At 52.4% G+C, this 14,939-nt stretch overlaps 1 protein-coding gene across 5 annotated transcripts in view; it reads right to left on the bottom strand.

Moving 5' to 3' along the window:
- Window positions 1–279: 279 nt before the first annotated feature.
- The window catches only part of Gsn (gelsolin), a 53,087-nt gene continuing 38,427 nt past the window's right edge, over window positions 280–14,939 (bottom strand). For all 5 annotated transcript variants that reach the window (XM_005320916.5, XM_040286240.2, XM_078048115.1 and 2 more), the window contains 13 exons: window positions 14,125–14,274; window positions 13,001–13,090; window positions 12,535–12,667; window positions 11,669–11,757; window positions 11,309–11,524; window positions 9,738–9,871; window positions 6,570–6,660; window positions 4,983–5,153; window positions 4,246–4,420; window positions 3,346–3,470; window positions 3,114–3,191; window positions 1,511–1,571; window positions 280–704 (listed from right to left, as the gene is read on the bottom strand). In XM_005320916.5, the coding sequence (XP_005320973.2) occupies window positions 535–704; window positions 1,511–1,571; window positions 3,114–3,191; window positions 3,346–3,470; window positions 4,246–4,420; window positions 4,983–5,153; window positions 6,570–6,660; window positions 9,738–9,871; window positions 11,309–11,524; window positions 11,669–11,757; window positions 12,535–12,667; window positions 13,001–13,090; window positions 14,125–14,274 (1,683 nt within the window). In that variant the 3' untranslated portion in view covers window positions 280–534. The remainder of the gene's footprint in view (window positions 705–1,510; window positions 1,572–3,113; window positions 3,192–3,345; window positions 3,471–4,245; window positions 4,421–4,982; window positions 5,154–6,569; window positions 6,661–9,737; window positions 9,872–11,308; window positions 11,525–11,668; window positions 11,758–12,534; window positions 12,668–13,000; window positions 13,091–14,124; window positions 14,275–14,939) is intronic.

Below are 14,939 nucleotides of genomic sequence, written 5' to 3'. Positions count from 1 at the left end.
TAGGTCATACTTGCATCCGGGTCTGATGGCCCTCCCAGTCTTCCTGCGTGGCATTTCCCCCAGTACAGTCTGAGCTCATCTCATCTCAGATCAGCATCTGCTTCTTGGAGGACCAGGATTAGCACCCAGGGTGCATGTAGCTCATCTACTGGTTCCCAAGCACATGCAAGGTGCCTCTCTGTGCATTTCTCCGAATTACGAGGGACACAGGCAGGAAGACACTATTGCTATCAGGTGTGCAGGGCTGTTGCACGAGGAGAACAGGTAAGGCATGCTAAGTTAACACACTTCAAAAAGCTTTTATTGAATTTAATTTTCAAAGCGCAGATATTTGAGGAAATTCTGCAAGAACCCTGAGATTTTGCAGGGCTGTTTTTGTCTACTGTAAAAAAAAAAAAAAAAAAAAAAAGAAAGAAAACAAAACAAAACAAAAAACCCCACACTCACACACGTCTGGCTCGCCGGAAGATCACTTTGGGAGACAGACAGTTCTAAAAGGCACTGAATAGTGACCCCGGTGGGTCTTGTTGCTCCTCAGGCAGCCAGCTCAGCCAGGGCCCTGTCCAAGGGGTCCACAGACCAGTAGTCGTCATCCCAGCCGAGGAACCAGCCCACAAAGGAGGGGGGCTCGAAGCCTTGCTTCACAACAACGATGGGGGTCCGCCTGTCCCGATTAGCAGGGTCCGTCTCGATGTACCGCTTAGCTGTAGACACACATGTGGGAAAAAGAACCCCCAAGAATTTTTAGTGCCTCCCCCACCAGGGAGAGGCTGCTTCAGGACATGAGCTGCCACAAAACTCTCAGCCCTTCCTTGGATAGGTCCTTTGGAAGACATTAAAGAACCTGCATTTACGTTCCCAGTTCCGAAATCAGCTCCATGAAACTACTAGGGATTTGCTCTCCTACATCAGACCCCGGTTGAGTTCAGCTTTCAGACTTCCTGGACCCTGGGTGCAGCTTCTCCTCTGGCCCTTCCTTCCCCTGAGGCTTCCTAAAGCAACCCACGTGTTTTTTTTTCACTGCCTGCTATATAATAGGCTTCTGGATGCCCTCCACAAGCCTATGCAATGCCTGGTCCCTAGCTGGGCACTATTGGAAGGAGTGGGTGGTCATGGGGCCTTTGGGGAGGTCTTCTGATCACTGGACTTGTGCCCTTGAAGAGGACAGTGGACTTTGCTGCCTCCTCTTTTTCTGAGTCACAACCTGAGGCGGATGGCTTTGCTCTACCAACATGCTGCCTCGTCACAGGCCCAAAAGCCACTGGGTTGACTGCCAGTGGACTGAAACCTCCAAAACCGTGAGCCAAAATAAACCTTTTTCTCTTTATAAAATGACTGTCTCAGGTGTTTCTAATAGTAACAGAGAGCTGACTAATACACCACCCCAGGCAGGGATTACAAGGGACTGACTGTGAAGGAGGAAGTGCTCAACCCGTGACGCTAACTTCCAGACCAGGGTCCTAAGCTGTGCCCGCAACCCCACAGCCAAAGATCACACAGACATCCTCACCAGATGCCAAGGCTTCCGTCTTTTCCTCTTCTTGGGAATCCTTTCCAACCCAGACAAAGACCTGGAGGTATGAAATGAAAAGTACATGAGGGGCGCTGACCAAATTCCCTGCTGGAGGAGGAATGGGGAGGCGCCAGGTACTGGACAAGGCAGAGCCCAGAGCCGGAAGGATATGGAACAGAGGTCACAAAGTGGTCACCTACAAATGTGTTTGCCCACCCGCCATATGTAATATCTTCTTCCACAAATTCAGGAACCAATGATGACATAGAAGTTTAGATTTCCAACTTCTCTTAAGAAATTAGAGGATCCAGCCGCCCTGGGTGTCCACTCTCACTTGGATGAAGCTGGGCAGATGCAATTTGCCTCAGGCTCCACCACTCCTTCCCGTCTCCCCACCCCCACCTGACCAGGTGCCATCAGATATGGAGTTGGAGACACCTCTCAAAAAGTTCATGAACAATCCATTTAAAGGGATTTATTTGTTGAACAAATGAGTAACACATTCTTATTCATTTATTCATCCAACACATGTATATATTGAAAGTCTCCTACATGCCCAGCTCTGTCTGGGTCAACATGGGTCTAAGACTTGGGATAAAAACAGCTCACCACCACTACCACCGCTTGAGCCTTACGAAAAGTTCTATTTCACATAAAAGTCTATTCAGCTTATTTTTATGTCATCTGTTTTTATGCATTTCTAACATTGCTTTCAAGAGCATCTGCCTTGAATGGCCCTGGACAATAAGATGCCTGACTCGATGGCTCTTTATTTATCAGTGTGTTGCCTCCTAAACTGGAAGCCCCTCCAAGGCAGGTACTGTATTTGCTTGGCTCATCAGAGGATTCCCAGCACTCAGCATTTGCCTGGAAGATGGTGGTGCTGGCTGAGTGGACCAATAAACAGATGGACAAACTGACTAAGTAGCTCATGGATCAATCAATGACATGTTGGTGCTGATCTTCCAGCTAGGAGCCCAAGAAGCAGCCCTGTTGCAGGGATGGGGAGGCTCATGCCCCAGTGGCCATCTATTCTACAACCCCGAGGACTCTGGGAGAAGGCAATCTGATGGGAGGGGTGACCCAACACCCACCCTGAGAATGAGCCCTGGGAGGACAAGGACTCCATTCATCCCTCTATTCCCACCATCCAAAACAGAGAGCACCAGGCACAAAGCAGGCACGCTCAATGGATTCTGGTTAAATGAATGAACGAACAGTACTTTCCCAAATGAGTCCAGCAAAACAGTCCCCCTGTAAGAAGAAGCAGAGCCCAGAGCCCTCTGAAACAGAAAGAGGGGCACTTCCAATCCTGCCCCCATCCCCAGGTGACACAGGAGCTCAGCCTTCTTTACCAACAGGTTTAGGTGAGCGCTCACTATCTGCACGGACGTGGTGCACTGCGTCCCCAAGGTAGGAACCCTCACTCCCATTTATGGAAGATGAAGCAGAGGCTTGGAGGGGAAGCGGCCTGCCGCACTGGGGGACTTTCCTGAGAACACCTGGTGCTGCCAGTTTGCAGGTCACCTGGCCACTGCTCCTAGAGCTAGAGGTCCAGCCTCTCCCCCTCCCTCTGGCCTTCACCTTGCTTCTCACTCACCTGGTCCCAGGTGTCCAGGAGCATGACGTCATCGGTAGCCAGATCTTCCTGCATGAGTTCGCCGGGAACCTCTTCGATCTGGGGAAGACAGAAGGAGGTTCATGGTGGAAGGGCATCAGCACCCTTCCCTTCCCCCAGGAGGGAGCTGCAGGGCTGCCTCCCAGGCAGGGGATCCTTTCTCCTGCCCCTGGGGGCCCCTGGCCCCCTGGGACCCATTTCTGCAGAGGCTCACCACGAAGCGGCCAATCTTGTTGGAGCAGGCAAAGAGGCGAGGAGGGTGGGCATCCACCTTCTTGTCCTTCAGCCGTGGGGATGTGCGGTAGGCAGCCTTTCCGCCCAGGGCCTCCCAGAAGCCGTCTATGAGGGGAGGCCACAGTGGTTGCTGAGGGATGCCACTGTCACACTAGACTGGGTGGCAAGCCCTACCAGAGCCCAACCAACTGCTCTGCACCCCAACTCCACCTTCAAATCCCAGGGGGCCAAGGGGAGGGGCCCTGGGGAGTCTGAAGATGATGGAAGGGAGGCCTACAGAGGGTACCCTCGGCAGAGGCACCGCCAGCACGACAGCACACGGGACGGGGATAACTGTCACCACTTATCAATGAGGCAGTTGAGGCTCGGAGAGGTTAAGCAATTCAGCCAAGGCACAGAGCTGGTAATCAGTAAGGCCAGGACGCAAATCCTTTCTGATCTCAATCTCCATATTCTTCCCACTGCACCTGCTCTGTCTCTGCCTGGGCTGCCCACATGAGCATGCTGATGTTTGAACTCATTAAAATTAAATATAAACCAAAGTTTGGTTCCTCATTCCCAGAAAAGGGAAGATGCTCCTGATCTGAATTCAGCAAGAGAAGCAGCCTGATGGCGTGACTGCCCTCATGCCATCAGCCCTGGTGGCTTCCTGGCAAGTGACCACCTCCTCCAGCATCCTTCCCAGACTGCCCCTGCCCCTGCTGCACTCTCCTGTCCAACTCCTGGAGACCACCCTCTCCTTGACCACTGGCCCCATTTTAATCCAATCACTTCTCTTTAACACATGCTGGGGACAGGCACTGGGGACAGGTGGGAAGATGGAGCCCTGAGCAGAAGGAAGGAGGGAAAGCTGACAGCTGCAGAGCCTGCCGGCTCCTACCTGGCTCACTGCCTTCTGCCACCTGCACAGCCTGGGCCTGCAGCACCTTCAGCAGCTCCTGGGCCCCCGTCTTCTCGGCGTCACTGGCTCCTGCACCCACCCACAGGTAGGCAGCTGAGGGGGTTTTCAGGACAAAGGCATCGTTGGAGTTCAGAGCACCAGCCTTGGGCATTACCTGTGAGGAAAGCGCTCACTTTGTCAGGAACCAGATACAAAGCCTCAGGTCCCTCCTCACAGCCCAGGAGACCCTGCATTGGGACCAGCCAGTGCCCAAGTGGGGACTTGGGAAAACACACCCTAGCATAGCTGAGTGCACAGACTTTGGAAACTGAGGGGTGCAGCTGACTCCCATGAGTCTCTAATGCACAGTGATGAGCCAAGATGATTCTAGAATTCCAGGCTCCATTAACAGAGGTTCACCCTTCTTCTCCAGGACTCAGACCATCTTGGAGAGTTATATCTGGGTCTGTGGCTCCCACCATGAAAGGGCAGTGCAATTAGAATGGGAAGAACTGTGTCCGGGTGGTGCAGGCAAGGAGCTGTGTTATGGAGGATGTGCAAAGACCCTGGGCATCCTTGAAACAGGGGGACATCTAAGACAGTCCTGCTGCCAGTGTAGGAAGGTAGAACATGCGTAGCCCCTCACCCATCCCCACCTACTCCTGGGCCTGTGGATCTGCCCATCAAGCCTGGCAGGTTCCAGGGAATCCCTCTGGGATCCAGGACCTGGGCATTACCTCAACAGCCCGAGTGGCTCCAGAGCTGCTGGACCGGACCTGGAAGAGGCGGGTACTGGCAGGGGCAGTCTGCCCACCTTCGCGGGAGGTACCGCCCTTGTAGATGATCATGGGCTTCCCGCCAAACAAGCTCATGAGATGAGCAGGCTCCTTGCCCTGGACCACACGGCTCTAGAGGGAGACAGGAGAGCAAGTGGGGAAAGGGGGGTGTTGATCAGTCCTTCTGTGTGGCACTGCACCCCCCCCAAACAAGGCCATCACACAGTGTCTGAACGTGACCCTGCTGCACACAGGAGCTGCGCAGGGAAACTGGGGTTCCAGGAAGGCTGGAAACAATGCTATTTCCTGAGGTCCTCTGGGCACTGCCTTGGCTGCTCCCCCTCTCTACCCCCATGAGGACTTGCCTCACTGACCCTGAGTCTAGTCCAAGAACCAGGGAAGCCCATGTTTGCAGATATTCCCTTAAATGGAAGTTAAGGAGTGGTGGTGGACATTCTTCCAGAATGGTGACGTCAGTTCCAGACACCAAGCCGGTGCAACAGAGGACTTCCAGATCTGGAGAGACCCCTCTTGCATGCGGGGCTCGGTGGTGGAGGGACAGGAGCAAGAGTTACACCAAGATGTGTCACATCCGCTTCTGCCTGAGCACCTCCCTCACTTTCAGCCCAGGCATGGTCTCTGCCCACTACATCGGGGCAGCCACCTGCCCTGGCTGGGCTGGAGCTCATGTCTCAGAGCCACCTGATGGGGGCACTTGGCCCCGCCTCAACCTCTCAGCTTCTTCCTCTCTGAGTGGGTCCCAGAGCTACTGCCAAGGCTGTTGTCGGGATGAATGAGCAAAGACAGTGACCCTCTCACTGTCTGGAACTCAGACTGTCACAGTCATCAGGAAGGAAGCTGACCACTGATCCACATGCAGAGCCCCACCCTCCCCAAGGGCAGGATGGAGGTGGAACTCTTGTCTGCTTTCCCCACAATCCCCTGACACCCTGGCTCTGCGGCCTTCCAGGGCTCAGTCAGCAGCCAGGGTGACCTTTTAACCAGAAATCCCTTCACCCAAGGTGACCTTCACCATTCAGCAACTCCCCACTGTTCTCTGGGTCAAGGTCAGCATCCATCACTGTGGCCTCCATGTGGTCCAGTCCCTCTGACCACCCCTCCAACCTCAAGTCATGTCACCCTCACACCAACTGCTGTCTCCATCTCTGGGCCTTTGCATATGTTCCTCCCTCCACCTGGAATGCACTTCCCTTCACTCCTCCTGGCCTGGCCAACTCCCACTTGTCTGTTAGGCCCCACCTGAAGAGTTCCTTCCTGAGAGCAGGAGAATGGCTTCTCAAATCTAATTAGATCTTTGGGGGCATTTATGTCCTTATACTTACCACACATGTACACAGGAGGAGCCCTGCATGTCTGGCGTGATTGTAACTGCTTTACAAATGTTAACTCTTACTCCTCAACCAGAGGAATTCTGTGAGGTGGGTACCATTATCACCCCTATTTGGAGAACATAGAGGCACAGAGAGGCTAAGCGACCAGATGGACAAGGTTCAGGCCACAGCCCAGAGAGGCAGTGGGTTGGCTCACCTGGACAGGGGTTCCTCCCAGTTCCTCATCCAGCTGAGCAGAGAGGATAGCAGACGCAGCAACCTCATCCTGGGTAGACTGGGCGCCCTGCCTGGAAAAGGAAGTGAGACTCGGCACTGAGGTTTGCACAGAGTCCTGGGCCTGAGAAACCCACAGAGCTCCACGCTGCAAGTGACGGAACCAAGCTAGAGGAAGCAAGGATCTCTCTAGAGAGAAACCAGAGCCAGGAGCCAAACCAACACGGCCAGCTCTTGGCTCAACACTGGTCTTACCCAGATCTGAGTACAACAGATTGGCTTCCCTCTCCTCAATGTGCCTGCCCCACGGGGGCTTGGCTGGGTCATCCTGTGCTGGACAGCCACAGGAGAGGGTGCTCTGAGACACAAATCTGAGATCCAGTAAAGTGGCCCAGGACATTTCTCTGTGTGGAAAGGCAGGTCGGAGAATAGCAAGCGGACTTGAGCCCGGTTGTGGGAAAAGACATCAGTGGATTTAGCCTCATGTGGACACAGGCAGAGAGGTCTGCACAGATCGGTGACTGTCCAGAGAGGGAACAGTTAGGGGTGGCTGGGCTTTCTATCCCACCCCTTCCTGTGCTGCCTAAATGACCCATTACCAACGTCTACTATCTGAATAAGCAAAATCTGACAAATCAGTGTGCTGCCACGGCCAATTATTTTAAAAGGGCTTTCTTAAGACTTTACACCATGTGCACGTAGTATCTCTATTTTAAAAATTTTTAAGCAGCTTTTAAAAAAGGGTGAAGCTGTCAAAAACTGAGATCCATTCTACAAGCTAACTGCCCGACACTCCTCTAAAACGTCAAGGTTATAAAAAGAAAAGGAAAGAGGGAGAAAGTGCCACAGGGTCCAGGAGTCTGAGACGAGGAGTAAATGCCATGTGGGTTCCCGGGTTAGATCTGGGTCCACGGGAAAGGACATGAGTGGGAAAACTGGGGGAATTCCAGGAAAGCCCACAGACAACACGAGCCATTGTAACAATGGTAGGTTCCTGAATGAGGGTAACCTAAGATGTGACCGCAGGGGAACCTGGGTCCTGGGTGTACAAGAACTGTCTAAGATTTTTTGCAAATTCCCTGAAGCCTAAAATTGTTTCAGAATAAGAAGTTTTAATAAGAAGAAAATACAAAAGCCAATAATCAAATAAAAAGTCTGAGACCATATACAAAGCAAAACACAATTTTTAAAAATCTTTCTTAGTATTGTTTTGCTTTTGTTTTTTTGGTTATTTGGGGGGTTTTGTTTTGTTTTTTGGTCCTGGGGATGGGGCCCAGGACCTTGCACATACCAGGCAAGTGCTCTACCCCTGAGCCACATCTCAGCCTCAAAACACAAATGTAAAGCACACTGAGACGTCAAGTTATAAACTATCGGGTTGATAAAACATCTAAAAGTTTAACAGCACAGTCCAGGGGTGTGGATACAGGGAAACAGGGCCTGTCACATGTTGCTGGTGGGAATACAAAACGTCACAAATACTCTCCAGGGAAATTGGCCGCCATCTATCAAAGTGACAGGTGCACTGGCTCTTCGACCCAGAACCCCCTTTCTGGGAACTCGCTCTAGAGGGACTTCTCTACACATTCCACATCATGTTTGTTTAAGATTACTAATCTCAGAGATGCTTGTCATAGCTAACGACTGGAAGCAACCCAACTCTGGCTCAGCAGGAAGCAGGTTCAATCAGCCACAGCACCGCCACCCCAAGAAAAGGAAGCTGCGCAATGACGTTGACTCCTCTCCAGGAAGAACTGAGTCCAAAAAGCAAAGTGCAGAACAATATACACAGTACGCTCTGTGTGAGGAAGGAAATTAGGAATATAAAGTTATATTTGTTTACATTTGCATAAAGAATAACTGGAAGAATATGCCAGAAATTACTGAAAGTGGTGACTCCTACAGGATGTGTTCTGGTGCATGGGGTAGAGAAGGTGTGAGTGAGATTTCTCAATAATACCTTTTTATCATTTTGATTTGGTAGCTGAATACAGAAGGGTGTGTGAAAATAGGATCCCTTAAGATAAACACCTGTCAAGGGAAATGAGACAGCAGGACCAGCTCTCAGTCTTCGGGGTCTGACAGCCACAAGAGGAGTTAGCGGTGTGCCAGTCTGCAAGGCCAAGAGGGTGAGACACCTCACCGGGGGACAGTGGCCCGGAAAGGCAGCTCAGCCTCCTGAGACTGTGGTCAGCAGAAACGCCAGCTCCAGCCAGCCAGGGCAGGGTCTGCACTATTCTGAAAATAACGACCTTGGAGACTTTCCCTGATGAGAAAGGCAACTCCAGGTGACTAGGGGCAAATGCAGGATGCGGCAGTCACCCAAGAAACCCACAGCTGCTTTCACCTTATTAGCAGAGTAGAAGGCCCATCCTGGGTGGAGACTCAAGATGGAAATGAGACACGGGACGCCTGAGGAGGCAGGAGGAAGGGCGCTGGTGCAGCTGATGACACCTAGAGACCGAGTGCCTGCCTACCCCAGAGGTGCCAGGAAACGCGTCCCCTGTGCTCTTTGCGCCAGTCAGCCTGGGATCACTTTTCCCCATGTGCAGTCTCCCTTCTGCCTTGGGCAGAAGTTTCTGACTGTTTTTTCGCTGGATCTAGCCGGACACTCTCCCTATCAGTGCTGCGACCACCTGCTGGTCCAGCCCAAGTCCCTCAACGCAGCCTGAGCTGCACTGCAGTTCTTTCTGGATTCAGCAATCCTCCTCCAACTCTGGGTCCAGGAACTGAGTTCAGTAACAGATCAACATGAGTGTGCCCTCTACTTTAAAATAATGGTTTAGTTAGTTATTTTTAGTTGATATGTTTATAATAATTGTACGTATTTATGGGTATAGAAATGTACGGAAGGGTCAGCACGAGCGTGCTCGGTGCTTGGCCTGGACTGTGGGAGAAGTAGGATTTGTTTGTTTCCACCTGTTAACCGCATTGCTGACGATGTCATCTTTTGATAAGAGTGAGTTCGATGTTGTTTGGAGAAATAGGTAGCACTGTGGGCTCTCCTAGCAGGGCATGGCTGTCCCACCTCAGGCCCACACACCCCAGACTTCCCTCCATCCTACTCACTCTCCTCCCGTTGCTGCCACGCCCAAGGCCCAGCAAGTGCCTCCTACTCCCCCCAACACAGCAGATGGCCCCAGGCCCTCACCAGGTGTAGATGATCTGTCCCTGGCGGCCACCGTGGCGATAGTTGTACAGAATGATGTAGCTGTCACCTCCGTAGAACTGCCCGTACGTGGCAGGATCCACAGGCACTTTGTTGGAGCCTTCGATTCTCCAGATCTGTCGGGGCAAAGCTGGGGTCAGACACCATGCAGCACCTCTACCCCAAAGCAGGCCACCTGGAAACCACGGCATGGGAGGACACAGGACAAGCTTTCCCCAGGTAACACGACTTGGACTCAGGATGAAGTTAAATAATTTGCCCAAAGCACAAGAGCCTCCAAGAGGCAGGGATGAGACTCTGGATCTTCAAACCATACCCCCAGCCCATCCTGGACCTTCCCCTGGGAAGGACCGTCAGGGCAGCTCCTGTGGAATGTAGCTCAGTGGGGGTTAAGAGCCAGGCCCAGACCCAGGATCAGGCTCCACTCTTTACAGGTCCTGTGACTTTGGACAACTTGTAAACCTCTCTGAATCTCAGTTTTCTCATCTGAAAAACGGGGATAATCACAGTAGCTTCTCGGAAGCATTGTGAAGTCCCAGAGTTCGTTCATGGAAGTCCAACAGGATGCCAGCACCAGCTCACTGCTCTGTAGATGGCAGCCGCTCTTATGAATATAACTATTATTATATTACTAATGTTACCGTTCTCTGTAACATTATTGAATACCCCGGATTTTACAGGTCACCTCCAGAGACAGGGCCATCACTAAGTGGCCTAAGAAAGACCCCTGCTGGCAGGTCTCTGCAGCACTTCTAAGTGGTCAGGAGGCCCTGCAGTGCCACCTGGTGGTACAGAGACACCAAGTTCTTCCAATTCCTGGGAAACTGCCCCACAGTCTCAGGATCTTGGAAATTCTTGAAAGTAATGGAGCAGGATTAACCCCATTTTACAGGCAAAAGTGAGGTTCCAAGAGGTTAAATACCTTGGTCCAGGTCACAGCTAGGCTGCCAGGCTCCTTCTACACTGCCCTGCCCTGAATATATTTTCATTACATCCTCCCCAACCCAGTGCAGCAGTGAATGAATAACACCACCAACGAGAAACCAATCAAAAGAATCATATCAAAATGGACACCTTGTTATTCCTGCCATAGGAATGCAGCCCACGTTGCCCTGAAGTGGACTCTGCCTCACCCCCACCTCTCCATCCTCACCGTGACCTCCCGAGTCTCAAGGGCATCACCTTCTCTCCCCTAAATTCTTACAACGGCATCCCCACAGGCTCTCTATCTCCATTCACCCACTTCCTAACCACTTGCACAGTGAGTTTCTAGAGCACAGAACTGAGCATATCATAAGTCTGCTTTTGCAAAAAAGAAAATCCCATCGGGTCCAGGATCAAGTCCAGCAGCCTGCCGTCACAGCACCTCCCATAGGCTGCCGTCAGCCCTGGCCTCTCCAGAGCAGCCTTTTCCCCAAACAGGAAGTCCTGCGCGCAATGCCCATCACTCCGCCCCTTCTCTCCATGGCAAACTCCTACTCCTGCTCTGATACCAACCTAAGTGTCCTTATCCCTGTGCAGGCCACCCCAGCCGCCCCACCCCCCAATGGCACCTGTTTCTGGCCGGTGCCATCGTCATCCATGGCGTGCTGGGCGGCCATGGCAGTGGAGGTGTGCAGTGTGGCAGCGTCGAAGGGTACGCGCTCCACGTTGGCAATGTGGCTGGAGAGATAGGCCAAGCCTGGGCCATCGGTCTGGTCTGGGTCACGCCAGTTCTTGAAGAACTGCTTGAATAGCGGGGTCTCGCCACCTTCGGGAAGGACTGAAACCTGGGAAGGGAAGGGGGAGAAGGAGGATGTGGCTGGGTGCCAGCAGGGGTCCTCAGATACCCAGGCCATATGGAGGGTGAGACATCGCCCCTCAGCACATATCCCCCAAACTGGACCCACCCCTCTCGGACCCCCAAGGCTCACCTGGGTCTGCTTGGGGTATTGCATCTTGGAGATGAAGTCGGAGGCCGTTTTCAGGGCAGCCTTCCTCTCCTCTGTGTTGGCCTGTTTGCCTGTTGGCAGCCAGAAAAGGCAATAGAGGGTTGGGGCCTGGGGTTCTGCTGCAGCCTAATGTCCAATGGTCCAGGGAAATGGAGCATTGGAGGCCAAACTCTTTTTAGTCTGTGGACAGCCAAGACCAGAGATACATCCCCCTCCCCGAGGATGACGGCCCCTGGAGCTCCTGGGTGTCCAGCTGGGACCTTGGTCAACAGCAGCAACCATAAAAACACTGTGGGTCTGTTTACTGAGCACATATTTTGTGCTCCCAACTCTACATGGATTACTTCATTCAATCCAGACCACACTTCATGCAACCAATGTCATTATTGTTGCCCTTTACATATGAGAATATTAGGATCTTAGAGAGGCGCCATGATTTAGCCAAGACCACTCAGCAAATGGGATTCCCATGACTCAGACTCCTTGCACTCCACACTGCAGCCTCCCTCTACAGCGAGGAATCTGTCCCACTCTCTGGTCTCAAGTTTTCAACTCTGAAAGCTCCTTGCCAGTTAGTGCCCAGACTTCCCATTGCCAAGGTCAAGACCAAGGTCAGCTAGCCCAGGCCCCAGGGCCCCAGAGAGTATTAACAATGACAGCCACAAGCACTGTGGCTCTCTGTCCACCCACTGCCTTCCTCCCTTTGTCATCCTCCCTGTGACTACCCTTAGAGAATGTGGGGAGAACCCAGAGGGATCCCCTCAACATCTCAGACCTCTCAGAATCATGACAGTCACAGGAGACCAATTCCTAGAAACCAGGTGAGACCTTGGCCCTGCCCCCTGTACCTTTCCAGACAAAGATTTTCCCATCCCTGCCGTGGTCCAGGATGAAGCAGTCCTCTGACCTCAGGGCCCCCTGGGCGAAGGGGTTCTCATCAGCCACGAGGGAGACCGTCATGCTGCCTGCTCCGTTGGAGACCTGAGGGGACAGAGAGGTGAGCAGAGCATGTGAGCGTCAGCTAGAGGATACCCAAGCACACACACGGAGCATGGATGATCAACACCCATTGCTTCTGCCCGCCACCTCTGAGCACTGTGGGTCTCCTTTTTCTTTTTCCTTTACTGCTCTGCCAGGTCTACTGACTGATGTTCGGGGAAAACAGGGAAATACATGAGCATCCACCGGAAACACAGAAAGCAGAGCCCACTCCCTGCATCAGGGGCTCTGCCTTGCTTAAGGTCCTACAGCAGAGGAGCTGGGGACAGCCAGGTCTCTTGGCACCTGGTCCTGACACCATGCCCAGGAGCTCACCTTGTAGAGCTTGGCCAGCTTGCGGTTGGCAGCATCCTCCTTGGCTGTGTCCTCAGTACCTCCGGGCAGAGCTGGCTTGGGGCCCAGCACCTACAGGAGATGGAGAGGAAGGGTGGCCATGAGGGAGGGATCCTGAGAGAGCTCCCCTGGCAGGCAGGTACCACACAGGCACCCACGGTGACCCTCCAGGTGGAGCCCATCTCCCTTAACATCCTGCATCTGTTCACAGGCCTCCTGCTGGATCTACTTGTCAAAAGCCCCCCACACACACATACACACCGCTCGTCCCCCTTCTTCCAAGACAGCCCTTTTCAGACAGGTCATCTGCCTTCTCTTAGAGCTGGCTGCAGCTCTGAACACCTCCGGCTTTAAGAGACGGCATGCCAGGAGACACAGGGTATCACTCTCCGCTCACAGAAGGGGAAACTGAGGTCCAGAGAGATGAAGTCACTAGTCCACACAGCTACGAGGTGGCTAAGTCAGAATTGGAACCTTGATCCCTGTTCACTTCAGAACCTCTGTTCACTCCTCCATTCTGGGTGTGTCCAGTCTTAACAGCAACAGCTACTGTCCCTCCAAAACTATGGCTGATGTCCAAGCTCCCCTTCTCCATATAGTCAACCCTCTGCTCTTTCCAAAAACTGGAACTGGATGTTCTCAGGCAAGTAGGAGGCAAGTAGGGGGTGGTGAACTTTGCCTCTCTCGACAAGTCTCAAAACAATGACTGGTGATCCCATCATGTTATGAACTAAACAAGCCCTAATCTATCAGGAACTGCCAAAGGAGGAAATTAGGGACTGGGTCTTGGTTGTCTCAGCTGACCCCAGGGGATGCTGGTAGACTTTCCTCCCCTACTCCTTTGGAGGACTTGGCCCTCTCACTGGAGGGTGTGGCTCACACTCCCAGCATGCACCACATCTGTGCAATTCTCAGGAGGTCTGGAAGTTGCCAGGGAAGCCGATCCTCCCCACTCCCTGAAGTGTTCTGGCCTGGTGGATAAACAAAAGGCCTTAAGGAGGAGGCGTGGGGAACAGGGTTTCCTCACATTCCCCTCCGATTGCCTAATGCATGAACCAGATCCAGAGCAGCCTACCCTGTCCACCCCACCCACTTCCCATGGGTACCTGGAGCATGGCCTCGGGCTCGGCACCTTCCTCGGATACATGCACTCGGGCACGGCCACTTCGCTCATTGTCACGGATACCCTTGGACACCTGTGTGGCCTTCAGCTTCTCATAGCGGTTGCTGTTGGAACCACACCACTGGTAGATGTTCTGTAAGAAAGAGATCCCAGGAAGTCAGCGCCCCAGACTTTATATAAGCCCTGCCTGGTGACACGGCAAGGAGGAGGCTGTGGGGTGTGCATAAGCCCATCTTGTTCTGCGCTTGCCCAGGCAAGGCTGGCAGAATGCACACATGTGCATTATCCAAGTGCAATCAGTGTGAAGCTTACACTCCAGGGGATGTGACTTCACAGATATAACCACATCACGGTTATGCCATTATAGATTATGAACAAAAAAATGTTTGCTTGCTGCTCCAGTTTAAATGCTTTGTCTCTAAAACTCATGCCACTGTGGCGGTATTGGGAAGAAGCCTTTAAGAGGCAACTAAGTCATTATAAGGGTTCATTTCTTTCTGTGGGAATGCATTCATTCTTTGGAAAGCAGCTTGTTTTAAAGCAAGGCCACTCCTCGTGTCTTGCCTCTTGTACATGCTCCTGCTTGCCCTTCCTGCTTCTGCCATGTTACAAAGCAGCACAAGGCCCTCACTGCATGCAGCCACCAGATCTTGGACTTCTCAGGCTCCAGCACTGTGAGTCAAAATTAACTTCTTTTTCTTTTTTTATAAATTTACCCAGATTCAGATATTCTGTTACAGCAACAAAAAATGAACTAAGACACTTGCTGATGGGAATACAAACTGGTACAGGCGCTTT

The sequence above is a fragment of the Ictidomys tridecemlineatus genome, chromosome 4, assembly GCF_052094955.1.
Source record: "Ictidomys tridecemlineatus isolate mIctTri1 chromosome 4, mIctTri1.hap1, whole genome shotgun sequence".
In the NCBI taxonomy this organism is placed as follows: domain Eukaryota; kingdom Metazoa; phylum Chordata; class Mammalia; order Rodentia; family Sciuridae; genus Ictidomys; species Ictidomys tridecemlineatus.
The sequence above is the reverse complement of the archived record's forward strand: the minus strand, read 5'-3'. Positions and strand labels throughout refer to the sequence as shown.